Genomic DNA, 27,478 nt, shown 5'->3' on the forward strand with positions numbered 1-27,478 from the left:
TTAACCACTTGTCATAACCGCGGCGCCGGTACTAGTCAGTAAGTCAAGAAAGAATAGTCAAGGTATAGGCCGATAGTCTGGGACATTTCTAACTATTATTAAAAGCTAACTAAGCAGAAACAGCTCAAAGCAAAATGTGAACTGAAAGTAAAAATGCTTGCTTATGCAGGCCAAGAGACATTTGTCTTATCTAATTGTAGCTGCATAAAATTTTGTTTCTTTGAATAATGATTCCTGTTTTGTAACCACAAAATACTATGAGCCTCCCAAAATGAAAAGTATATATGATTAACTTCACAAGTAAAGAATCAGATGCAACACCTTCCCTCTTGTGTCTATGTTGTTTCTCCGCCGCCTTTCAGTGACTCCTCCCCATCCGTTCGTCTCCTGAGACCCCCTGGACTCCAACAAGTTTCCAGAGAAAAGCACAGGCCTGCAGGCCCTGAGAGCAGCCACAGCCATCACACAGAGGGACTTACCAAAGTCACTGTCTCCGAGCCACATCAAACGCACAGGCCTTCGACCCATTCTGTTTTGTGAGGAATGCAGGACAGATGGATTTGCCACTCTGTCTGGAAGCGCAGTGGTTTATCCCACAGCCACAGGACATCCCAGACAACTCCATGTCCTGGCAGATGAAGTCCTCTCCCATCATGTGATCTTTCAGTTCCCTGCTTGACAGTTCCCATGGTGTACTGTCGCTCTGGTCAAAGTACTGAGCTGCCCCTGGAATGCAGCCCTGGTGGCTTCCTAGGGATGCTGGAGCAAAGCACCCCAGAGCACATGGCTGAAACATGAGAAACGGATTCTTCTCCAGGTCTGGAGCCTAGAAGTCTGCAGGGTTGGTTCCCACAGGAGTCCAGAGGGAGAATCTGCTCCAAGCCTCTCTCCTGGGTCCCGGCCACCCTTGGTGTACCTTGGCTTACAGATGCATCTCTCTAAGCTCACGGGGCTCGTCCTGTGTGTATGCATGGATCTGGGTCCATATTTCCCTCTCCTGAGAAGAATATTGGTCACTGAATGTAGAGCTAACCCTGATCCAGACTGATCTCAACTCAGTGACATCTGCAAGGACCCTGTTTCCACATAAGGTCACATTCACAGATACAGGTCTTATTCCTTTGGGAGGAATACAATTCAACCCATCGTAGGCATCCCCCAAATCTCCAGATATCCCTCAAGACCTTTGTATTTGTGTCACTTCTTTTCAAAGTCTTGAAGAAATGCATCCTGGTTGCCATTCCAACTATGGATGGAGAAAAACTAGGGAGCCTGGGATGGATCCCACCGGGGACTGATGGGTACGTGACGTCAATGTGCTTAGTGCACATCTTTAATTTCACAGAAGTAACCCATGGGGGGGTTCTACAAATCAGTTTTGCTGTGTTTGCTTGGTCACCAAGGAGCATATCCTTTTTATATATATTTATTTTTTAGTTGTAGATGGACACAATACCTTTATTTTTATTTATTTACTTTTATGTGCTGCTGAGGATCTAACACAGGGCCTCGTGTGTGTGCTAAGCAAGCGCTCTACTGCTGAGCCACAGCCACAGCCCACAAGGAGCGTATCTTATTAGGCTCTGTTCTCTTAGACTCACCCTGTAATTCGCCTTGGGGATGGAAGTACCCTGTTCATTGACTCATGCCCCAAATAGCTCTTGTACTCACACGACTGGCAAGCAGAACGGCATCGTCAGTGCTGGTGCAGGCCACGAGTGCGCAGCTCGCCGGAGAAGGAACTTGCCCTTGTGGAACTGCGTTCTAGTTGCGGGACAGAGATCATGAACTAAAAACCCAAGTATGTGTACTTCAAAGAAAGGAGCTGGGAATAAAAACAGAGCCAGGCAAGGGGGGCTTGGTGGGGGTGCTATTTTGGAGAAGGTGTTCAAACAGGCCTCCTCTCCCTCAGGGGGACTTCAGCAGAGGCCTGAGCGTGGGTTGAGGTGGGAGGAGTGAGCCACCGAAGATCCTGGAAGAAAACCATTCCAGAAGGAGAAAGAGGAAAAACATTAGGCTAAGGCATGGCTGGTGTGACCCAGGAACAACACAGAGGTGAGCAGGCTCCGGGGTGGTTTTCCCCAGGTGAGAGGAGAGGCCACAGGAGCATTTGGACACAGAAGAGATGACTTTGACTTACCTTATGAAGACCAGTCCCTCTGCGGTGGAGAACAGCCTGCAGGCAGCTCAGGCAGCAGTCCTGGGGGGCAGGTGGGATTTGGAGCTCATGAGGCAGCAGGGCAGGTGGGAGAGACAGGATTTCAGAGGTACTTGGGAGAGCCGAGAGTTGGCTGGTGCACCAGATGGGCACGTGGAGGAAGGCGAGGCATCAAGGGTGGACAGGGGCTTTGGCCTGAGCATCAGGGTGGACAGGGGCAGTGTGTCCTGCCAGGGGAGCTCTGGAGGAGGAAGGGCTGTGAGAGGGATCAGAGTTCAAATCTGGACAGAGAATAGATGGGACAAATAGAAATGAAATAGCAAGATGGTAGGCTTAAACACCACACCCATATCCATAATCAACCCCCAAAGGCAGAAATCATCAGATTTTTTTAAAGCAAAAACTAACAATATGCTGCCACCCAGAAACATACTTTAAATAAAAAGACACAGAGAGGTTAACAGGAAAGAATGGAAGAAGCGATACTACACTAACACCAAACAAGAGAGACTTAGAGTGGCTGTGTTAAAATCAGACAGTAGATTTTAGAGCAAACAATATTACCAGAAACAGAGACATTTCAAATAAAAAAGGTGTCGATTCAGGAAGGGACACAGGCATGCCGTATGTGTATGTACCTACCACCAGGGCTTCCAAACAGCAAAAACTGATTGCACTACAAGGAAAGAGAAATCCACAGCTTCAACCAGACTTTAGCACGCCTCTCTCAATAACTGACAGAATGAGTACACAGAAAATCAATAAGAACACAGATTTGAACCACACCTCCAACCAACATGACCCAACCGGCATTTTCTAGAACACTCCAGCTAACCACATAGAACAGTCTGCTAGGTTGGAATAGGGGGGTGCAGCTTGTTGACGTCTGCCGCTGGGGACAGCCCGGCCAAGGATGGTTGACAGAAGGCAAAGCAGATGAGGACCAAGCCTTGGGCCACTCCAACCTTCTGAGTGGGGGGGGGGGCTCCAGCAAAGAGACTAGAAGGAACCAGAGAGGGCAGCTGCTGAAATAAGTGAAGGAGGGATGCAGAGAGGGAGCGAGGGCCCACTGGGCCCACAGCACGTCGAGCAAGAAGAGGACTCTCAGTCTCGGACGCTGGGCCTGCCCAGGTGGAGGCTGGCTGACATGGGCCAGAGCACTTGCTGGGAATGTCTGGGTGGAGGGAGAAGACTGGACAGCACATCCAAGGTGGAGCGAGAGGCAGTAGCCGTGTACACTTATTTCTGAGGAGTTTGTGGAAAGGACAACAAAGAGATGGTGTGGATATGGCAGGGTTTCCCTTCTCTTTTAAAGAAGGGATGTGTCAGTGCAGGGTGGGAGCTGGGAGGGAGGGAGAGCATCCTGAGAGGGGATGGGGTCCTGAGCAGCCTGGAGCAGAGGTCTTGGCTAGGGACACAGTTTTTGATAAGAAAAAGCACTGGATGCCCCTGGGAGGGACCAGAGTAGCACCAAGGACTTCAGAGGGCTAGCAGAGTCACACTTAATCCAGTAGTCAGGAGACCCCATCAGCTGCCTGCCCAGTTAGAGAAAAGCTTTAGCAGTAACTTCTCACTTGGGATATGGGTAGAAACACAAGCTGGAAGTCCCCTTTGGTCACTGTCCTTACTCACTCTGCCATCCTGGACAAGTGACCCAGACACCCTTGAGAAGGTGAGTCTGGAACCTCCACCCACATGGATGGGCAGCAGGTTGGGAAGCCAGGCCTCCTCCCAAGCAAGAGGGCCCTCCAATCCTCCTGTGCACCACCAGAGGGCGCCAGCGACCCGTTCTGATCCTGCAGGTGAGCATCCTCTCCTCACCCCATAACCTGCGGGTTACCCCAAGGCTTACTTACCAAATAGCCCAGACAGAAAAGGGGGTGGGTCCTGGAAAGAAGCTTCATCAGAAGTGTCCTGTAACCCTGTGGAGCTCTAGCTTAGTCCTCTAGCTGTGTCCTGGTCAAAGGCTGTGGCCTGCCTTGAAGTGGCAAGGAATGTCAAACCCATAAGTACTCTGTCGCTTCCACCACCAGCACTCATTCTGGGGGCCCTGGGGTAAGATGCTGGTTTCACACCCAGTAACCAGTGCCCACTCTGGGCCACACCCAGCTGGTGCTGATAATTCTGAGCTTAGAGGACCTCTCTCTGCTCCCAGAACTGGGGTTGAATTAGCTCATGGAATGAATGAGGGTTCAATGTGGAATTATGAGGGCGAGGAAGGGATTTCCATCAAGGAGCCTGAAGATGTGGTTCAGGGGAGTTCTACCAAAGGGTTCTGGGCTGTCCACAGGTTAAGTGAGGCAAGAATGGGGATGAGGCTGCCACCAGCCAGAACTTGAGAAGCCATTGTTGTTGTTGTTATTATTATTATTATTATTGGTACTAGGGATTGAATGCAGGGGTACTTTACCACTGAGCCACATCTCCAGTTCTTTTTAAATTTTATTTTGAGACAGGGTCTTGCTTAGCTGCTTAGGGCTTCATTAAATTGCTGAGTGATCTTGCAATCCTCCCTCAGCCTCCCAAGTCAGGGATTATAGGCCTGTGCCACCATGCATGGTACCCACATAATATTTTAAAGAGAGGTAGGATGTGGGTATGCTTTCATCTGTGCAGACCACACATCACCAATTTCTGATAAATACAAGCAGCTACTATCATCCTACACTGACTTAGAAAGACCTCTCTCCAGCACTTCCTGACAATTGAGAGTAGGTTCTACCATTGACAGGCGAAAGCAGAGATATTAAAACACAGAAATGCATGGGAGAAGCAGGTGGGTAGATCCCCCACCTTGGATCAGCTCAGGGTGTGATCAGGCCTATGGCAGGAGGCAGAAGGGGCCCCATGAGAGCTTCCTCTCACCCTCAGCACCGGTGCAGTCTGGCCAGCCTCTGGCATAATGCACATGGAATGTCAGCACTCTGTGTAGAAAGCCCCTAATCACAACTGACCTTCTTCTTTTTACATATTAAATACAACAAACACAGCAAGGACATTTGGTTCATTTATAAATCCTTGTAGATGGATTACTCAGTTTTTTCTGATTTTCATCCTCTTAGAAATAATAAATGATTTTAGTTTTGAGCCCATCGTGCAGGACTGGGAATTTGGAGCCCGTTATCTGTATCCTTGGCTCGGAGCCAGGTTGCAGATGTTTGAGTCCCTTGGCTGCCTGAGTGTTTCCCATGCTGGTGCTGACTCACGGTGCAGCCAATATGCAGTCTCTTTATCTTCCAGGTCTCTGCGGATTTCTGTGTCTCAGATGGTGACCTGCCTCTTCATCCCAGTTCCTAGCCCTAAAGGACATATGGAAGGAAACTCTTAGCACAGTGCCTAGCATGGAATGAGCACTCAGTATCAGCTATTGGTCGTGTGTTGTTGTCATTCATTACTATTATGACCATAATACAAACTTGTTGCTGTTGTTCTATTTTTTCCTCCTAAAAGATATTTAGAACTGTGTGGGCATATCATACAAGGGTGGGTTGATGAAGGGCAGGACGATGGGAAACCAATCTGTTATTTATTTCATAAACTCCTTAAAGATAAGAACCATCTGATTAGCCTCTGTGTTCCAGCAGTCTCTGGGGCCTGGCACCAGATAATTGTGCAAGGAATAAGCATATTGTAGGTTATGTAGTTTTCCAAAGATGATTTGGGACAATAGAATCATACCATCATCAGTTCACCAATCAGGATTCAGCTCTCTGACTCTGTACTTTGATATAAAAATGCCTTTGGCTTCCTTCCCTCTGTTCAACTGAAAAAGCAAGTTATGGGTTTGAACTTTCTAAGGCCAATTATTACCTCCTTAGAAGGAACTGCCATCTCTAAACCACAAATGAGGGCCGCCTGGATTCTGGCCCTTACATGGTCGTGGTGTAGGGGAGGTTGGGGTGGGACAGAACAAGGGGAACCTTAGCCAGCAAGCATCCCAGCCCTTGCTTCTACTGTCCCAAATGCCCAAGCCCATGGAAGGGCAGTGCCAGTTCAGGGCTGCTGGGGGGCGGGCATCACTACTATAAGCACATATCCTCATATAGGCGGCACCCCTCTCGGTCCTCGCAGCATCCTTGCCTGGGGGGAGGTGTGATTTGGTCTTTGGGAGCCAGGTCCCTTCAGAGTCTGTGTCCACGTGTCATTCCTGGCTTAATTTCACACTGCCCTGCAGTAAATGCCCCAGCCCCAGCCTTCAGACCTCTCCGTCCTGGTAGAGGCCCGTTACTCCACTGGAATGTCCCCTTCTACCAAGCAGTGCGACCACCGGCACGGCCCCCCATCCCTCCCCCTCTGAAAAAACTCTCATGTACCTCCGTATCATAAGGTACGTAAGCATATGTAGGGCGACATGGACCAGGCCTACACTGCGGCACTTAATGTGCACGCATTTCTTCACTTGCTAGGAGCTTAGAACAAAGCCCGGCACAAGCTGAGCGCCTGTTAAATCTGGGTTCTCATCCACACATTATTCGTTAGCTATTTGTGGCGTTCTCGGGATGTGTGCTATTCGCTGCGTCCACCGTCCACCGCAGTGAACAAGGCAGACGCGGTTCGTAGCTCTCCGCTTTCACCCCGGAGGCCAAGCCAGGTCCGCATCAGCAGGGCTGACAGTGAGGAGACTCGGGCCCCGCCCAGCGCCGGGACTACAAGTTCCAGAAGGCCGCGCGGCGGCGACGCCAGGCACCCAGCGCATGCGCGGCGTCGTGACGCCAGCCGCGAGCGGGCGCCGGTGGCTGCGGCGGCTGCGGCCGGCGGGCGGGGCGGGGCCGGCGGGCGGCGGCTGCCTAAAGGGCGGAGCCGGCGCCGCTCACCCCAGTCGGCCGTGGGCTAGCGGACGGTGTGACTTCCGGCGCCCGTTTCTCTCTCTCTCTCGTTCGCTCCTGTCTCTCGCCGGGTCGCGGATACCTTCTCAGCGCTGCTTGCGGGTCCCGAGCGCGGCGCCATGTCGGAGCCCGGGGGCGGCGGTGGCGAGGACGGCTCGGCCGGCCTGGAGGTGTCGGCCGTGCAGAACGTGGCCGACGTTTCGGTGCTGCAGAAGCACCTGCGCAAGCTGGTGCCGCTGCTGCTGGAGGATGGCGGCGAGGCGCCCGCTGCGCTCGAGGCGGCGCTGGAGGAGAAGAGTGCCCTGGAGCAGATGCGCAAGTTCCTGTCGGACCCGCAGGTCCACACGGTCTTGGTGGAGCGCTCCACCCTCAAAGGTGCGGGGCCCGGCGCCAGGGCCCAGCGTAGGGCAGGGGCGGCCCGCGGGAGGGACAAGCCCCCCACGCCCGCCGACACCACTCAGGATGAGACGAACCCCCCACATTCCGGACACCACTGGGGATGGGAGGAGTCCCCCACGCTCCAGACTCCCCCCTGGAGGGACGAGCCCCCCACTCCTCAGATGCCCCGTGGGATGGGAGCCCCCCACATTTCAGACACCTCTGGGGATGTGAGGAGCTCCAAACGCCCCCGGGAGGGACGAGCCCCCCACTCCCCAGATGCCGGGCGGGATGGGAGGGGCCCCCCACCTTCCGGACACCACAGGGGATGGAGGAGCCCTCCACGCCCCAGATGCCCCCGGGAGGGAGGAGCCTCCCATATTCCGGACACCACTGGGGATGGGAGGAGTCCCCCATGCCCCAGACGCCCCCCTCCCATGAGGGACGAGCTCCCCACGCCCCAGACGCCCCGCAGAGGCCGGCGCTGCTTCACTCCTTGCCCGGGCTGGAGCCCCGCGGGGTGCCCGCGTCCTGGTTAAGGGAAGGGATCAGGGTACCCCTGTCTTGCCATCACTCAAACAATGGGGTCGCTTTGTGTGCTCGGGCCTCTCAAGATGGCCGAGTTGGGTGGAGACAGCGTCTCCCTGGGCCGAGTGCGAGCGGAGGCCGCATCCCTGCCTCCAACGTCACATGAGCTTTTCAGTTTCGATTCGCGACCAGGCCTAGGCGACTTCGGGAGGGAGCAGACCCAGGAGCAAACCTGGGAGCCGTGGCAGCTGGATTGTGGTTGAGGAAGGAGGTCGTGGTGGGTCAGAGGAGCCTAGGCAAGAAGGCATTTGAGGCCTCCCCTGCAGGACCCAGAGGCAGAGGCTCACAGGATGACAGTACCAGCAGGGTGCCTGCGGAGCATCTCTGCTGGAGGGCGGATGCTCACTGGGTGCTGAATGGGTATATCTCTCCATTTACGCGTGAGAAAACCGAATCTCCAGTTACATGACTGGCCCAAGGTCAGCACCTAATTCTTGTCCTTAGCCTGGACTCATCATATCAGTTTCCAGTCCATCGCTTCACTAATTATGCCTACAATTTGTGCAGTGCTTACATGATTCTAATGATAAGCCTGATTTTATAGGTTAAAAGAAAGAGATTGGGAGAGGAGGCAAAAAGTTTCCATATTCCTGCAGTCTTCTCAAAAAAGCACACCCACCTAGAGTTTGGAAATTGTCTATGGGGTTTCTTTTTTGGGTTTTTTTTTTTTTTTTTTTTTTTTTTTTTTGGTATCAGGGATTGAACCCAGGAGCATTTAACTTCTGAGCCACATCCTCAGCCCTTTTTATTTTGAGACAAGAGTCTCATCAAGTTGTTTAGGGCCTGGCTAAGTTGCTGAGGTTGATCTTGAGTTTGCAGTCTTCCTGCCTCAGTCTCCAGAGCAACTTCGATTACAGGCATGGGCCGCCATGCCTGCTTGGCCTACTTGTTGATTTTTTTAAAAAATATATTTCGTTTGTTGTTGATGAACTTTATTTTATTTATCTGTATACAGTGCTGAGAATCGACCCCAGAGGTAGGCAAGCGCTCCACCACTGAGACACCACCCCAGCCCCTTTTTGTTGATTCTTTAAAAAACCACTTTGTAGTAGATGGAGAGCATATGAGACAAGCTCATGAATGGGTGTGGCACCATCCATCTGCATCTGGGATCCCAGGGATGATATCCAAGTCAGTTTTAAGGTTAGCACCCAGAGACTGGAGATTGTCTGAAAATGTTTGCCAGCAAGTTTCTTGAAATTTCAAAAAGCTGTGGGTTGCTAGCCATAGAGAACCCAGGCTACCTGCCCTCTGTGCCTCACAAGCTTGATTCTTTTTGATAGTTTGTTTCTTTCAGAGGCTGTTCTTATTCAGAGATGCTTCTCTGCAGCCTTCTTTTGGTCCAGAGGTTCTGAGGGTATGAAAGAATAGTTTTCTTATATCCCTATAGAATGTTCAAAGCAAATAAGCTGTTTGAGCATGTTTAAAGCATTAATGTTGTCATGTTTGGGGTAATGTATTCCTGTATGTAAATCATGTGTTAAAAAAAATCAAGCACTCAGTGTCAGAGCACTTGCCTAGCATGCATGAAGCCCTGGGTTTCATGTCCAGCATCACAAAGAAAAGAAAACTCATCCACTCTTGACAAAACCATGTTTCTCTCATACACATGAGATAAAAATCACCCGAATTCTTCTACCCCAATAGAACCACTGACTGCATTTTGGCCCATGTCTTTCTGGTCATTTTTTAAATAAATCTTAGTGGGTTTTTTTTTTAATTTTTTTTTTTTATTTTTCAGTTTTTGGTGGACACAACATCTTTATTTTATTTTTATGTGGTGCTGAGGATCAAATCCAGCACCCCATGCATGCCAGGTGAGCATGTTAGCGCTTGAGTCACATCCCCAGCCCTAAATCTTAGTTTTTTAAATTATTATATTTTGAGTAGTTTGACCATAGCTAACCCTTTATCATATTTTTATTGTACTCTTTATGTTTTAAAATCAGTGATTTTTTTTTTTAACCTTGGGTCACGATTTATTTTTATGAAAAAAAAATTGCAAGTTTTTGCTCTTTGCTTCTAGAAAGATCATCAGTAGTTCTTTTTTTTCAAACATCTTAGAATTAAACTTTGCTAAAATTATTGCAGGTGTGGGGGGCATATTTGAATTGTGTACTTTTCTTCCGTTCAGCAAAGAACATCCAGTCATCCAAATCTTGGCTCCATAATGACTTGCACTTTTTAAAGTCAAGTCAGGAATGAGACTGTCTAAAATGGAAATGCTGCCTCAGTCCTGTGTTTTTAAAACTCCCTGAGGTATTTCTGGCAATTCAGCCTGTCTTCACTTACAAAAATCTAAGGAAAGATTTTAAAATTAATCCAAGTTTATTCTATAAGGCCTCATTGGTCTTATTAGCATCCATCTGGGCCACATAAGGAGAGTTTATTTTTTTGTTGTTGTTTGTTTTGGTGCTAGAGATTAAACTCGGGGCCCTGGACATTGTAAGTACACATTCTATCGCTAAGCTATACCCCAGCTCCTACACAAGGACAGTTAGATGAGTACAGACCCATCACCCTTGCTAGAAGGGCTTTTTTAGGGGTAGTTTGTATGAGTTAATTTTGACATTTGTATGGTTAGTCAAATATGTGCATCCAATAGTTGATTATAATGAAAGGGTAGGTTTGCATTAATAGGGAAAACAAATCAGAATTATTTAAATGGAAAAATCACCAACCACCGTAAAGTAGCATAATATATTTCATTAATGGGAGATTGCTTTTTCTATTTTATTCCCCTATTTTTTTTGGAAAAAGTTTCCAACATTTGTGTTGAATATGTAAGTGTGTGTGTATAAAATTTTTAAGCTACCCTGGCTAGCTGTGAGCTTTTGTAAAATTCAGCCTTCTTCAAAATATAGAAATGAAAGTTGTGAGTTTAGCAGCTTGTTTTACTTGTGAAAAATTGGAGAGTCGGGCTGGGGTTGAGGCTCAGAGGTACAGCACTTGCCTAGCATTGGTGAGGCACTGGGTTTGATTCTCAGCACCACATAAAAACAAATCAAAGTTAAATTCTTTAAAAAAAATTAGAGAGTCAGAAAGTTACAGCTTCTCATTTGAAAAAGGAAAGTCTGTCTGTAATTCTTAGTCTGCAGAAAATTATTTTCTCCATAGTATACTTGTAAAATTGTGACCAAATAGGTATTCACACTTAGACATTTCTCATCATTAGTGCTGTTTTGAACCACTTTTTACCTGGCATGCGTTTTTCATTAGGTTTGTCTAGGAGGTTGGGTGGTGTCTGGTATGTTTTCCTGCACTCTGCAGCCTGCCAGCAGTCAGACCAAGCTCTGGTGCCTGGGGTGTGTGTGTGTTTCACTCAAGTATCTTAGATGTAGAACTTTGCCTTTATGACAGAAAATAGAGGCTGCCTTTCATGCTTGCTTATTTTAAGCTTGTAATCATAGTTTCTTCTGAGAGATAATTTGGGGGTTTTGCCTCTTTGTTATTAAGAGATGGCTAAGGACTGGAATGGTAACGGAAACTAGAGCATTTTATAATATTTTATAAAATATAATAGAGTTTTATAATATCATAGAGTGCAGAAAGCTTTATAGGAAATGGTTTTATGGGTTTAATATTTATTTTTTTAGTTGTAGGTTTATCTATTTATTCTAAAATATTCATTTTATTTATTTATTTATTTATTCTAAATATTTATTTTTTAGTTATTGGTGCTGAGGATCAAACCTAGGGTCCCTACACAAGCTAGGTGAGCGCTTTACCACTAGGCCACAACCCCAGCCCAGATTTTGTGGTTTTTTTAAAGAATTATTTTTCTGAGGATTTAATTTTCACAAAGAATGAAGAAATTTAGCAAACTAATGACTAAAAAATACAGTTTAAGTGGACTGTCCTCTATCCAAAATGCTAGGGACCAGAATTGTGTCAGGTTTTGGATTTTTGTATCACTGATCTGAAATATGAAATTCTCCAAGATCTGAAGCTTTGTGAGGTTCATGTCAGTGTTCAAAAAGTTCCAGGTTACAGATATTAGATTTTTTTATGTTGGGGGGCGGTAGTGGGGATTGAACTCGGGGTCCCTCGACCACTGAGCCACATCCCTAGCTCTGTTTTGTATTTTATTTAGAGACTGGGTTGCACTGAGTTGCTTAGCATCTTGCTTTTGCTGAGGCTGGCTTTGAACTTGCAATCCCCCGTCTCAGTCTCCCGTGTGCCACTGTGCCTGGCCAGATACCAGATTTTCTAATGGTAGATCACAGCATGTGTTTGCTTCTGGCCTTAGCTTCGCCCTCAGATGGTTAGTGCTGCAATGAATAAATTAATAGGAAATGTTTTCTATAAAACAGTAATGTAGCACTGGACAGGAGTCCCTTGGCTTGGGCTGTTCCTACCCTGTGCTCCTCACCCTTAGAAAACAAAGCAATCTGCAGCAAGGGAAAATTGAATGTGTAGTGTAGCATAGTAAAGGAAATTTATGTGCAGCAAAGGGAAAACAGCAATCGCTTCTTTTTACAAAGTAAAGATGGCTGGGAATTGGTTATCAGCACCTCAGGGCAACAGGCTGGGAACAACAAGGAAATGAGTCTAGTCCTTGTCTTTCCTAAAGGAGGAAACCAAAGAAACCCTCGAATTTTAAGACCTATCAGGGAGAATGATGTTTGAAGGAGTGTTCTGAAAACTAATCTCTGTGCAGTTCCTTGATAGCTATTAATATGGAAGTATTCATTTTATCAATTACTTCTTTTGGAATTGGTATTAAATTAAAAACACCAAGTCTTTAAGTTTCTTAAATATTAGTAACTTAGTTTTTTAATTTCTTATTCTTCTTCCTTTCTGGAAATATTAAATGAAGCCCTCTTATGTCACACATATGGGGTTTAATCCTCCCTTCACACCTGTCTGGGGATGTTTTGATGGAAGTTTTCAAGTTGGGGGGGGGAAAAAATGACTCTCTCACCAGGTTCTTAGCCTTGTGCCAGAGCACAAGGTTGTGGCAGTCATGTCTTCTCAGGAGGACCCAGTGGAGGGCATGGAGGTGACAGAAAGCACCCTAGATAGTAGCAGGAAAACTAAAGTCATGAGGAAATCAAGAGGAGGATGGGTGTGGATGGTGATCGACCAGAGTACCAGGGACCAGAAGAAATGAATGACCTCTTTTCTTGGAGGGAGAAGAGACTTGCTATGTGACTGGGGACAGTTAGGAGAAGAGCAAGGGCACCTGTGTTTGTTTGTCCCCCCTCCCATGGGGGGAGCGGCATTTAACCACTGAGCTATATCCCTAGCCCTTTTTAATTTTTTATCATGAGACAGGATCTCACTACATTGCTTAGGTCCTCACCAAGTTGCTGAGGTTGGCCTCAAACTTGTGATCCCCCTGTATCAGCCTCCTGAGTCACTGGGATTGTAGGCATGTGCCATCGTGCCTGGCTTGCCTATTCTTTACCAGGAGTTTTCTCTTTATCCTTTTCTGACTGTGTCTGTACTATACTTTGTGAAAATATGCTTCTCTACTCAGGAGAGTGTATGATTCTTAAGGTAGCTGAACTGTTACCTTTTTTATATTTCATTAAGCAAGACAATGTAATGATGTAAATCACTGGGTATTCAAAATACAGTAAACTAGTCTTTCAATAGAAGTATACACAAATGAGTGCTAAATGTCACTTCAAATATCTCTAGGAAATCAGTAATCTTTCAGAAGGTAACCAGAATATCTGTAGGACTTCGTGGTGTGCAGCAGAGGAGCTTGTGGGCATCCTCTTCCTGAGCTGCTGTGCTACTTTGATTCTGTAACTATCCCATGGCAGTATAGTATGAGTTAACATAAACTGTATCCGACATCAGGAACCTGATTCAGGCTTTGCTGAAACTCATATTACCTGATGAAACATGCAGATTGCATTTGTGTATATAAGTTTCTAACAGCATTGACCCTTTTTTGTTATTAGGAATTAACAATGAACAATTTTTTAAATGTTTCTACAAAAGTAAAATGTCACATTTTTATTACTTGGATGATTTAATAATTTACAGAGAGGCAAAAAGGACACATTATAGCAATTTACCAAACAATGTCATAATAAATTCTCTAAGTAGGATTCAGATGTATTCATTTCATCTGTATTTAATAGGGCTATGTATAAAACCATTAATCCACAGTGTGTTCTCTGACGAGTTCATAATGACTTCCATTAGGTGTCATCATCAGAAGTCAGTGTAACGAAGCAGTAGGGAACGTCTGTTTGCCTTGTTGTAGTTCGAAGATGATGTCACTGGGTGTGCCTTCCGGAGCCACAGCAGCACTCTGCTGCATTGCAGTCTTCCTGTGCCCAGCTGGCATCTGCCAGGCTGCCTGACTCGCTGTTGCATGGGATGGGGCCTCGTCCCAGACTCTAATGTGCCAGCAGCACTGTAGCTCTGGCCAGGGTGCATCTTTTCTTGTTGTGTAGATGATGCGCCTCTCCCTGAGGGGGAGAAAGGATTGAAAACGGGCATCATTTTTTTTTAGTTGTGCCATTGAATGTTGCTTGAGTGTTATTTTAATGATACTTTTTTATATGAATCATAGAACAATATCCTGAAAAGTTCAGACAACTGAGGAAGAACATATTTTGTACCCCATCCCTGGATGGCTATTTGGTTTGGGGTTTCTCTGTGCTCTTTGTCACCTGCTGTGTCTTACTAAAGGCAGTCCTCTAAGTGTGACTGGTCTCAGGCCTCATGATTTCTCTTGTAGTACAGCCACATTTGAATGGTTAGAAAAACTGATGTGTGTGGGGTTTTTGAAACCGTGGTTTATATATATATTTTTTTAATTAAAAATGTTTTGGTAGTCTACAAGAATTTTGGGGGGCAGATGCAGGGTGAGAGGGCACTTGGAGGACATGTTGGACCTCTTGGCTTGCACTGGTTACAGCAGGACTCAATAGGGCAAGCTTGACCTGGCTGGTGGCACTTGGTGGCTGCAGTCTCCTCCACCTTCATGATCTGGGTGGAATGGGCACCTGTGCCTCAGTAGCACTGGGTGACATGTGGTCAAGTCTGGTATTCCTAGTCCACATTGCAAGTGCTGCTGTGGGTCACAGCACAGCCAGGGACCAAAGTTCTTTACCTATAAGAGACACTTCTCAAATACCTGTCCACAGCAAGTTTCTCCAAGACTTCGTTTTCTGTAGCTGAGAGGCAAGGTGCCAACAGTGAGACTTGGTGATGACGTGATGATATGCAAAGATTCTTCTGTGGGTGAGCAGTATCTGGGCTGGGCGGGCAGCATCCTACCACCTTGTATCTCAAATTGTGCTCAAGGCCTCTGTGGCACTCTGTCTGAACTCACCAAAAAGACAGTGGTCATGGGGCTGGGGTTATGCCTCAGTGGTAGAGCACTCGCCTCGCACATGCAAGGCCTTGGGTTTGATCCTCAACACCACATAAAAATAAATAAATAAAGTTATATTTTTAAAAAGTCAGGGAAAAAAAGACAGTGGTCATTAAAAAACAGCTAGGTAGTACTTGACATGCTGGAATGTTCTGCCACCTACTCCTTCCTCCCTTTCATAAAATTATACCAAAACAATAATTTCAAAGAATTGTCTTCTTGAAAGATAGAGCTGTATATTGGGCTAAAGATGTAACTCGGGTTGAGTACTTACCTGGCATGTGCAAGGCCCTGAGTTCAATTCCTGCAAACGCAGAAACAAACAAAAAAATTCCTAGATTGTGATTTTTGCTAACACTGATTTCATACAGTGTGTCATGAAAAGATAACTAGAATGTTTAGGTATCTTGTGATGCAAAAGTTTGGATTGTCTTCTTACAGTTGTCTTATTGTTTTCGATTTTGAGTTATTTAGAAAGTTGATTTACATGCATCTTGGGGCTGCTTTTACTGTTGATTTCAGAAAGCTTTGTAAAGTGACTCCTGCTTGTGCAGTGGAGGGGAGGGCTAGGTGAATTCCTTGCAAGCCCCTGGAGGGTTTCTTGACCGGGTGAAGGGCCTGCACTTTGGAATGACAGACCTCTGAATGCTCACTTTGGTGCTTTCCAGCCTAGGGTCTGTGAACCATTTAATTGGACTTCATTCCTGGAAAACGGGAATAACAACAGTCATGCCACACACTAGAGTACAGTGTATAATGTGTGTAAGTGCCTGTCACGTAGTGAGTGCTGGGTAAACAACAGAGCAGAATATGCTCAGGGGATGGAGGTGGAGAGGGCCTTCTATATTTGGAGCACAGCGTTTGGGGCTCCTGAGCAGGGATAGTGAAAACTTGGCAGAAGCTGAGTGCAGCCGTACTGCCCTCAGGCAGCCCCTCCTGTCCTGTTGCTTCACCGGCACCTGCTGCCAATCCTTCCAGCCACCCAGGCAGGCCAGTACCACCTGGCATGTGCAGAGAAGGTAACTACTTACCTCCATGTGACATGGCAGGTCAGGGACTGAGTTAGGAGTCAGAAAATGGGTGGGAGGGGAAACTTAGGTGGCACCGAGTCTTCAAGGATTTAAATGTCAGGTTAGGGGTGGGCTGCAATAAAAACTCCCTAAGCAGTTGGTAAGAAACTGAAATGACGTGAATTTGCTGTAATGTTTTTATGATTTGTAGAGGATGTTGGTGATGAAGGAGAAGAAGAAAAAGAATTTATTTCCTACAACATCAACATAGACATTCATTATGGAGTCAAGTCCAATAGGTAAGTAGTACAAATATACCATTACTTCAGATTATAGATTTATAATTGTAAATTAATGTAAATGTCCATCGACTCAGACAATCATTATTAAGAAAACTTTAAGACTTCTATTCTTTAAGCCAAGCACAGAGGCTCATGCCCGTAATCCCAGCAACTGTAGAGGCTGAGGCAGGAATTCAAAGCCAGCCTAAGCAACTTTGTGAGACCCTGTCTTTAAATTAAAAATTTATAAAAAGGATTGGGGATGTGGCTCAGTGGTTAAACACTCCTGGGTTAAATCCCCAGTACCAAAAATGACTTTTTTTTTTTTTTTTTTAAGTTTTTGGTGGACACAACATCTTTATTTTATTTTTATGTGGTGCCTAGGATCCAGCCTAGCTCCCTATGCATGCCAGGTGAGCGCGCTACTGCTTGAGCCACATCCCCAACCCCAAGACTTTGGTTTTTGATGTCAGTATCTTATCCTTGGTTTCATGTCATCAAATTATGGGGATTTCCAAGTCAATGTAAATTTTAAGATATTTTTTAATTGCAGTATCATGATAATTATGTTTTTGTTGTTGTTGTTGTTGTAGATAGACAGCATACCTTTATTTTAGTGTTTATTTTTGTGGTGCTGAGGATTGAACCCAGAGCCTTACATATGCTGGGCAAGCACTCTACCACTGAGCTACAACCCCAGCTTTTTTTTTTTTTTTTTTTTTTTTAATTTATTTTTGATACCAGAGATTGAACTCGGGGGCACTCAACCACTGAGCCACATTCCCAGCCCCTCATGTTTTTTTTTTGTGTGTGTGTTTTTTTTTTCTGTATTAGGGATTGAAGTCAGGGGTACTAGATCACTGAGCCACATCCCCAGCCCTGTTTTGTATTTTATTTAGAGACAGGATTTCACTTGAGTTGCTTAGGGCCTTGCTAAGTTGGTGAGGCTGGCTTTGAACTCACAATCCTCCTGCCTCAGCTTCCCAAATTGCTGGGATTATAGGTGTACGCCACTGTACCTCACGATATTCATCTTAACGTTTGAGCTAAAATATACTTTACATATCTACTAATATTCTCAGATTATATCTGATTTTTTCATTATTATAAATAACTAGTAAACATTTTTATGTTCAGCTCTGATTCTTTCGGGGATAAATTCCTAAAGGTAGCATTATTAATTCAGATGCAAAGTAACATTGTTGTTTTTAATCCATATTACCAATTATCAGATTTCCCACCTTCAAAAAAGATTGCTCCAATTTGTACTTTAATAAACAGATTCAAATTTAAATATGTAAATATTAATTTATTTTTCATTGGCTGTCTAAAGTTTTTTTTTAATATTTTTTAGACATTGATGGACCTTTATTTTATTCATTTATTTTTATGTGATGCTGAGGATCGAACCCTGTGCTTCACAAGTGCTAGGCAAGTGCTCTACACTGAGCCACAACCCCAGCCCTAAAGCTTTTTAAATTTTTTAAAATTAATTTCAAGATTATAGAAGAGTTGCATGAATAATAGATAGAATGTGACCTTTGTTTTGGTAGTGATAGGGATTAAACCCAGGGTGCTCTGCACTAAGCTTCAGCCCCATTCCTTTTTATTTTTGATTTGGGGGCACGATCTTGCTAAGTTGCCCTGGCTGGTGTGAAATTTGTAATCCTTTCTCAGCCTCCAGAGTTGCAGGGATTATAGGCATGCACCACCACACCTGGACAGGGTGTATTTTTTAAGAACAAGCACATAGCCTTATCAAATGCAGGAAACACAGTATTATTCTCTAATTACAGGACAAGTTTAATAATGCCCCTTTTAATAATTCTCCCAACCAGAATCCAGTCTAGATCACCCTTTGCCATTGATTTTCTGTCTGTAAGCTTTAATCTGAGGTGACCCTTCAGGTTTTCTGTGCCTTCATAAATTGAATTTTTTTTGCTTCTTTTTTTTTTTTAAAGAGTTACAGACTCCCATAACTGGATTTGTCTGCTGCTTCCTCATGATGAGATTCAGAGTATACATTTTGGGCAGGAATACTGTTGTGACTTTGTTTCTTCCTAATGTGCCATAAAAGTAACTCGTTGGTCTTTTAGAGTAATGTGAAGTATTATCTATAATGTATTGGCCAAGGCACTGAAGAGGTTTACAAGACCTTTTCAGTGAGTGCTTTGGAATGGAAGGTATAGCAGCAGGTATGGTGTGGTATACAAAGAAATAAACCCAGATGCTGTTTCCAGGAAGCTCATGGTCTTTGGGAGGGAGGTTGGCAGATGCTCAGCTAATTATAATACTTGGCAAAACATCATGGGAACATGGAGATTGGAGGTGGCTCCTGATTAGGGGAAGCCCATGGAGGAGGTCATGCCAGAATTGAGTTGAGTTACCTTGACTTTCAGCAGATGAGTTTAGGTTTATTAAGCAAAGACACCAAGCCCATGAGCTTTAAGAACCAGATGCCTGGTTAGCTTTTGTCCTCATGGGGTGTAGCACACATGTGGAGGTGGAGCTAGAGGACTCCCAGGGCCAGGTGAAGGGGAGCCTGGGCTGCACCTTCAGCTTGTGGGCAGTTTGCTTGTTGAAGCTGATGCATGACTTGGTGCAGTGTGCAAGCAGTACAGCTGAGCTTGAGATCAGACCTGAGAGTGTGTGGGCTGGTAGCACAGCTGACAGGGGAGGTCGGCTGTAGGCCAAGATTGAGAATCCAGCTTGTGTGAGACAGCTTTTGCCTGGTTTCATGAGAACACCCTTAACCCCAACCCTGAACTGCTAGTTCTCACTGGGTGGGTAAAGAAAGGCGGATGGGCAGTACGTTTCATTCTTAGAAAGCAGCAGTTCAGTATGATCTTACATGATTTTTAAGTTGAACAAGCAAATTAAGTTTTGATTTATATGCACACAAAGGCGGCAGTTATTAAGACAGATTAGGAATGAGACTCTTGTGCTGACTCCTCGCTCACTCTCTCCAGCCTGGCATTCATTAAACGCACCCCTGTGATCGACGCAGACAAGCCGGTGTCTTCTCAGTTGCGCGTGCTCACTCTCAGTGAAGACTCACCATATGAGACGCTACACTCCTTCATCAGCAACGCCGTGGCTCCGTTTTTTAAGTCCTATATCAGGGAGTCTGGCAAAGCAGACAGGTAAAGCCATTTCCCTCTGTGGTCTGTGTCGCATGCACTTCATGTGTAAACGTGTCAGTGTAGGAAATGATGTGAAACTCAGGCCTGGGAGGGGAAGTCAACAGGATATAGCTCTTTTTCATTAATAAATGTGGTATTATTAATACCTGACAGACCTGAAATAGCAGGATCTCTGGAGACAAGTCATGCCCTAATTTTTTTAATGTTTCCTGTCTTATAGGGATGGTGATAAAATGGCTCCTTCAGTTGAGAAAAAGATTGCAGAACTTGAAATGGGACTCCTGCACTTACAGCAGAACATTGAGATTCCAGAAATCAGCCTTCCAATCCACCCAATTATTACAAATGTTGCAAAGCAATGTTATGAACGTGGAGAAAAGCCCAAAGTTACAGATTTTGGAGATAAAGTTGAAGACCCAACTTTTCTCAATCAATTACAATCTGGAGTTAACCGGTGGATCCGAGAAATTCAAAAAGTAAGAACCCGTTATTGAGACATATTGTGTAAAATGTGTTGTTCTTTAATGCCTATGGGGGACTCTTCTGAGCTTTGTCAGTAAGTGATCAGCTGGTGGTGGGGCCCCTCCTGCCTCTGGGCATGCTCAGTACAGGGTCAGCCCTGGTCTGGGTGGAGTGATCAGATGCAGTTTGAACAGTTTAATGTTAACCCTGAGAGAGCTTTGATCTTGAGCAGGCTCATGCCTTTGACTTGAGGTATAAAAATTAAGTTGTAATGTGTTTCATTAATGATACTTTTCCTTCTCTGTTTAAATAGTGAGTACCCCTGAATGTTATTGTCTTAAAAGGTGACCAAACTTGATCGAGATCCTGCATCAGGAACAGCCTTACAGGAAATCAGTTTTTGGCTAAACTTGGAGCGTGCATTGTACCGCATCCAGGAGAAGCGGGAGAGCCCAGAAGTTCTCCTGACTCTGGATATCCTGAAGCACGGCAAGCGTTTCCACGCCACTGTCAGTTTTGACACAGACACAGGTGAAAACCACAATGATCTGATAAGTTGTTGGTCTGGTTTTGTGAGGTCTTTTATATGGTCATTTAGGTGAGAATGAATAAATGATGGAACCTAGGGCTTCACTCATACCAGTCTCCAGTTCTACCACTGAGCTACACCCTCAACCCTGTACTCTTTTTCAGTTTTCCCTCTTGCATCCTGTCTCATCTTTCCCTCAGTTCCAGGAATTAAAATGGTTTTCCCATACCTTCTTCCCTCCAGGGCTTTTAAGAACATGAAGCAGTCTCCAGGCACTAGTTCAGTGAGCCTGGAGTGTCCCTCCTGCTTCTCAGCTGCTTGCCTTCTTATATGGGTTGCACTTTTTTTTGTATAAAGTCAGTTGTGCTTTTTATAATGGCAAAATGTTTAAACTGAGCAGAAGTTCCTTGCCCAGGGGGCTGTGGAAGAAGAGCTGTTGGTACTGCTTTCTCTTCCTCTTTTTACCTGCTGCCTTCCCCTCTGTCTTCTTCCCTATTCTGAGTAGTCAAAGTAAATTTCACTTTCTGAGTATGGAACAGCGTGATTTTGCATTATACTGGGGACACAAATGTTTGAATGACCAGGTACTGTGAGGCATTTCTTTACAAGTCTATGCCCACAGATACTTACTAGACAAAGTCGTGAACATAAGCATGTGCAGTGATACACACCTATAGTGTCAGACGTTTGGGAGGCTGAATCAGGAAGATCACAAGTTCAAGGCCAGCCTGGGCAACTTAGGCAAGACCAGGTCTTAAAATAAAAAATATAAAGGGCTGGAAAGTAGCTCAATGGTAAAGTGCCCCCAAGTTCAATCTCCAGAACCAAAAAATAAAAAAGATTGCTTTTCATGTTCCTCTCCCTAGCCCCCCCGTAAAAAATATGGTACCCACATTTTAAATGTTAGAGGAGATTCCAAGTAAAACCTTCTGGTTATCAGAAGGTTTTACTTGGAATGTTAGTCACATTGTGCACATTGTCTGGGCAGTCACTACCGCTGAAATGTGTACTTCAATTTTTTTTTTTTTTTTTAACACATGTGAAATTTTTATTTCTTTCTAAATCTTATGCCAGGAAGAGAAGTCAGTAACACACTCCCCTCACCTGAGCCTTAGGAAATCTTAGTGTTTTCAAGGATGACAAAACTTTAGTTTCTCTAAACTTAATTGTAATTGGTAGAACATGTAGATAATATAGAATGCAAATAAAATCCACAAGGTAACTGCCCACAGTGTTTGGAGTGCATATGAGTTGATTTTACTCTTAAAAAAAGCAAACCCAGGGGCTGGGGATGTGGCTCAAGCGGTAGCGCGCTCGCCTGGCATGCGTGCGGCCCAGGTTCGATCCTCAGCACCACATACAAACAAAGATGTTGTGTCCGCCAAGAACTAAAAAATAAAAAAAATATTAAAAAATCCTCTCTCTCTCTCTCTTTAAAAAAAAAAAAAAAGCAAACCCAGGGCCACACCAGGGTTACCCTGCTAACAGCATTCCTTTCTCAGATGTTAGGAGGTTTCTGTGTCACTGGACCCCATGAAACATCAGACCATTCCCTTGTAAGGGTACGTTTTCCTTTACTTAATATTACTTTATATGAAGACCTTTAACTGTTTATCTGTCAACCTAGGTCTAAAACAAGCTTTGGAAACAGTGAATGACTACAATCCTCTAATGAAAGATTTCCCTCTGAATGACTTACTGTCTGCCACTGAGCTGGACAAGATACGGCAGGCGCTTGTAGCCATTTTCACCCACTTGAGAAAGATCCGAAACACAAAATATCCCATTCAGAGGGCACTGCGTTTGGTAGAAGCAATTTCAAGAGACTTGAGTTCTCAGTTACTCAAAGTATTGGGCACTAGAAAATTGATGCATGTTGCTTATGAAGAATTTGAAAAAGTAAGTTTTACTATATTAGAAAACCAATCTTGGAGCAATGAGGTAAAAGCATGCTTTAATAATAAACTTCTTTTCCTGGATTCATGTCCTATCATAGGTTATGGTAGCTTGCTTTGAAGTTTTTCAAACTTGGGATGATGAGTATGAGAAGCTTCAGGTGTTGTTGAGAGACATTGTCAAAAGAAAAAGGGAAGAAAATCTGAAGATGGTGTGGCGTATTAACCCTGCTCACAGAAAGCTTCAAGCTCGCCTTGATCAAATGAGAAAATTTAGACGCCAGCACGAGCAACTAAGAGCTGTCATCGTCAGAGTCCTGAGGCCACAGGTGAGGTTTGCATTCTAAAGATTTGTGCCAGGCACAGTGGATCGAGCCTATAATCCCAGTGCTGGGGAGGCTAAGGCAGGAGGATCACAAGTTCAAGGCCAGCCTCTGCAACTTGGCGAGACCCTGTCTCAAATTTAAAAAATTTTTTAAAAAAGGCCTGGGGATGTGGCTCAGGGGTTAAATGTCCCAGGGTTCAATCTCTGGCATCTAAATAAATAAATAAAGAAGCTCTTTATGTGCCATCTAAATGCCTGTTGTTGAAAAAAAAACCCTGCTTTCTGCTTGGCACTGAATGGTTCTTCCCTGGATCCCATCTTCTTCATGTTATTGTTGTCTTGAAGAGCGATGGATTATATATTAAGCATTTCAGTCCAGATTCGTAATGCTCTGCCTCCCTCCCTCCCTCCCTCTCTCCCTCCTTCCCTCCTTTACCTTGCATGGACCCCAGAGCCAGACGCCTGGCTGTTTTGTTCCTGCTTCACCATTTGTCAGCTGTGTGGCTTGAACACATCACTGCACTGCTTTATCTCAGACTCCTCACCTCTAAATGTGGATGTGATCGTGTGCCTGAGACTGACTAAAAGAAAACCATGGCTCCTTTTATTTCTAGGTACATGCCTCTTTTGGCTCTTCAAGAGTCACCTGTCATCTCCACCTGTTCTTTTCTTCCATTATAAATGTAATCTAACAGTCATATTTTCAGAAAACCTCTATTGTTCAGTTAAAATATGTCATATTTACTTGGCTTGGTCGAGATCTTGTTACAAAATGTATGACTAAAAGTTTAAAAACCTATATTGCTGACTAGTAATTTATGGGTATAACAAAATAAAACTCTTCATTTGATAAATTTTTGTTACAAATCTTCTAGGTCACGGCAGTTGCACAACAGAATCAAGGGGAGGTTCCTGAGCCCCAGGATATGAAAGTGGCGGAGGTCCTCTTCGACGCTGCGGATGCAAATGCCATTGAGGAAGTCAACCTGGCCTATGAGAACGTCAAGGAAGTGGACGGGCTGGATGTCTCCAAAGAGGGCACCGAGGCCTGGGAGGCTGCGATGAAGAGGTACGACGAGCGGATCGACAGGGTGGAGACCCGTATCACTGCTCGCCTCCGGGACCAGCTGGGCACGGCCAAGAATGCCAACGAGATGTTCAGGATCTTCTCCAGGTTCAATGCACTGTTTGTCAGGCCTCACATCCGTGGGGCCATTCGTGAGTACCAGACCCAGCTGATCCAGCGAGTGAAAGATGACATCGAGTCTCTCCATGACAAGTTCAAGGTCCAGTACCCCCAGAGCCAGGCCTGCAAGATGAGTCACGTCCGTGATTTGCCCCCGGTGTCAGGGTCCATCATCTGGGCTAAGCAGATCGACAGACAGCTGACAGCCTACATGAAGCGAGTGGAGGATGTGCTTGGCAAGGGCTGGGAGAATCACGTGGAGGGCCAGAAGCTGAAGCAGGATGGGGACAGCTTCCGCATGAAGCTCAACACCCAGGAAATCTTCGACGACTGGGCGAGGAAGGTGCAGCAGCGCAACCTGGGCGTCTCTGGCCGCATTTTTACCATTGAAAGTACTCGTGTTCGCGGCCGGACAGGAAATGTCCTCAAGTTGAAAGTGAACTTCCTTCCTGAGATCATCACACTTTCAAAGGAAGTCCGAAACCTCAAGTGGCTCGGCTTCCGGGTTCCCCTGGCCATTGTGAACAAGGCTCATCAAGCAAACCAGCTCTACCCATTTGCCATCTCGCTGATCGAGAGTGTCCGGACCTACGAGCGCACCTGCGAGAAGGTGGAGGAACGGAACACCATCTCGCTCCTGGTGGCTGGCTTGAAGAAGGAGGTGCAGGCTTTGATTGCAGAAGGCATTGCCCTGGTGTGGGAGTCCTACAAACTTGATCCCTACGTGCAGCGCTTGGCAGAGACTGTCTTCAACTTCCAGGAAAAGGTGGCTCTAATTTAGTGCTCGAATCCTAGCAGTGAATCCCTAGGATGTGTCCTAGTGTCCTAGCTAAGTCAGTTCATGCATCCTCCCACAGAAGACGCAGTCTGGGGCCACCAGAGCCCAGAGGGTGAAGAGCTGATGTCCCCCCTGCTCTGGGTTGGGAATAGGGCTTTCGGGAGACTGTTAAGTAACACTCTAAGCTTAGAAACTGAGGAGTGGAGAGGGTCAGAGATGCTGTCAACCAAGAGAGAGATCAAGGGAGAACGAGTCTAGGTCTGAAGTGCTTGCATTAAGTCCTTCACTCAGGATGTAGACCTCCTTCCCAGGCTCCAGCTCCCTCAGACAGCTGTAGGCCTCCTGGCCCGGAGTCTGCCACAGCGAGTGCACCACACTACCACTCATCTGTATGCAGCCACCTTCCTCCTGGGGGTGCAGGAGGGGCTGTTGGTTCCCTTCTCCTGGACTTAGCAACCAGAGGCTGTCCCTCCTGTGAGCAGGAGTAAGAGGGCCTGATGGCACCCCAGGCCTTTCCCTCTAGGAACACGTTGGGATAAGTGTCCTCCTCACCCTGGCAGCAAAGATTGGCTCTTTATTGAGAACTACTCAGCCACAGCTTTTGTTAATGAACTGAGAAGAGTGTGTCAACAATAAAGGAATAGAAAAAGTGAATAGAAAATAGGAAAAATAAAAAGTAGAAAAATTAAAATAAAAACATCTGTTTTAATTGTTATTGTCTTCCTGTAGGTGGATGATCTGCTGATCATTGAAGAAAAAATAGACCTGGAAGTGCGTTCCTTGGAAACATGCATGTATGATCATAAGACCTTCTCAGAGATTTTGAACAGAGTCCAGAAAGCCGTGGACGACTTAAACCTGCACTCCTACTCCAATCTGCCCATCTGGGTCAACAAGCTTGACATGGAGGTGAGGGTGGTCAGGGAGAGCGCTTTCATGCTGTTGGTGAGGTGGGAGTGGACCCTGTTCAGTAAGCTCGTCCATCTCACTAAAAAGCTGCTTTCCTTAGAAATGACCAGTGATAGTCCAGTTCCCCCCCAGAGTCTTGATTAACTGATGCTAGAGCTCAACTGTGCCTCTACAGGCCAGTACCCATGTCAGCATTGAGCTGACAGCAACAGCGGTCAGGGAAGAGAAAATCTCTTTATTTGCTAGATACTTGGCACTTCCTGCCCATATCCTTTCTGCTCTTATGATTTAGACTTTTTTGGTTCTTGGTAGTTCTAGGGATTGAACCCAGGGCCTCAAGTGTGTTCAGCCCTGCCTCTACCACTGAGCCATGCCCCTGGCCCCTGGCCTGTCCTTCCCAGCTCTCAGGCAGCCTTCTCTGATTACCCTGCCACAATCAACTTGGAAAGAAACACCTAGCACAAAGCTCCACTTGCTCCTGGTGCAGAGGTTCTCTGCTCACCCCTGGGGTTAGGGCAAGGGCTGTGCTTCTCTCAGTATTGGATTGGAGAGTCTACAAGTGGAGTCTTAGGAAGGAGGATTTGGTAGGAGAGGTTAGAGGTTGCACTTGGTCAGTTTCCAGGCTGTATTTTTTCCTTTCTTTGTTTAAATGGGTAGGTCCTTGGCAGTGTATCTATCCACACAGAGGGACACTGTTGGAGGGGAGTTACTGAACCCATAATCCAACAGTGCCCACAGTCCTCACCACACTCTCGGATGGTTGTGTGACCCAAGGCAGAATTAACAAAGGCTTGCAGATGTCTATTTAAGAAATTTGTTTGTCTAATTCTAAATCTAGAAGATGTCATTCTATTATTGTTTCATATCCAAATTATAGTTTTCCCAGTTTTGTCTTTGAGGTTACCAGGAGAACACGTTTGTGAATTTTCTTTCATGTTAAGTAATCACTAAGTCCTTTACTGAATCTGCTGCATGGCACAAGGCCTCTTGTGAGTTGGGAGGATAGAAGTTCAGTTGGTCCAGAGACGCAGCACAGAACCTGAGATGAGCTGTGGGAGGCTGGTAATTTGATAAGTGAGGCCAAGGGTCAGAGGCAGGAGCTTTCCATCTTGGATCCCAACACCTTCTGATGCGTGTGTCTGTGAGCTGACTTGGAAGAAGCACTGTTCTCTGACACTAACTTCTCTGTAGATTGAGAGAATACTGGGCGTTCGTCTGCAAGCTGGCCTCAGAGCTTGGACCCAGGTCCTTCTTGGACAGGCTGAAGATAAAGCAGAAGTTGACATGGATACAGATGCTCCACAAGTCAGTCACAAGCCTGGTGGAGAGCCCAAGATCAAAGTGAGTACCTCTTGTGGCATCCCATGTGCAAGTGAACAAAATAGTCCTCCCCTTGGAAGGACCCATGGGGACTGGGGGTATGGCTCAGAGGCAGAGCGCTTGCTCACTCGCAGGGCTCTGGGCTCCAGGCTCCACCCCCAGCACCCAAAGAGGTGGAGGTGCTATGGAAAAGTCAGTCCACAGCAGGGAATCCTGATGGCACCATAACCAGTGACCTGAGTTAACACCAAGTGCCCTGTGATGTGTGATCAGAGGGCACTTCACCTCTATGGCTTTCCCCAGAGTCCTCAGTCTCATTCTAGCCATGAGAAAATGTCCTGCAATCCC

At 45.8% G+C, this 27,478-nt stretch overlaps 1 protein-coding gene and 1 long non-coding RNA gene across 2 annotated transcripts in view; one reads left to right on the plus strand and one right to left on the minus strand.

The window, feature by feature from the left end:
* Positions 1-5,152: 5,152 nt before the first annotated feature.
* LOC120886693 (uncharacterized) lies at positions 5,153-6,917 on the minus strand. The gene is made up of 2 exons (XR_005729772.2): positions 6,472-6,917; positions 5,153-5,457 (listed from the first exon to the last, which is right to left on the minus strand). It is a non-coding gene; the product is annotated as an uncharacterized LOC120886693 (long non-coding RNA).
* A 36-nt stretch (positions 6,918-6,953) lies between these two features.
* Dync1h1 (dynein cytoplasmic 1 heavy chain 1) overlaps positions 6,954-27,478 on the plus strand; it is a 64,380-nt gene continuing 43,855 nt past the window's right edge. The window contains exons 1-10 of the mRNA XM_021720683.3: positions 6,954-7,359; positions 16,514-16,601; positions 19,553-19,726; positions 19,947-20,202; positions 20,533-20,719; positions 22,345-22,616; positions 22,714-22,941; positions 23,813-24,889; positions 25,631-25,810; positions 27,002-27,151. Coding sequence (XP_021576358.3) covers positions 7,104-7,359; positions 16,514-16,601; positions 19,553-19,726; positions 19,947-20,202; positions 20,533-20,719; positions 22,345-22,616; positions 22,714-22,941; positions 23,813-24,889; positions 25,631-25,810; positions 27,002-27,151 — 2,868 coding nt within the window. The 5' untranslated portion in view covers positions 6,954-7,103. The remainder of the gene's footprint in view (positions 7,360-16,513; positions 16,602-19,552; positions 19,727-19,946; positions 20,203-20,532; positions 20,720-22,344; positions 22,617-22,713; positions 22,942-23,812; positions 24,890-25,630; positions 25,811-27,001; positions 27,152-27,478) is intronic.

This window comes from Ictidomys tridecemlineatus, chromosome 5 (genome assembly GCF_052094955.1).
Source record: "Ictidomys tridecemlineatus isolate mIctTri1 chromosome 5, mIctTri1.hap1, whole genome shotgun sequence".
Taxonomy (NCBI): Eukaryota; Metazoa; Chordata; class Mammalia; order Rodentia; family Sciuridae; genus Ictidomys; species Ictidomys tridecemlineatus.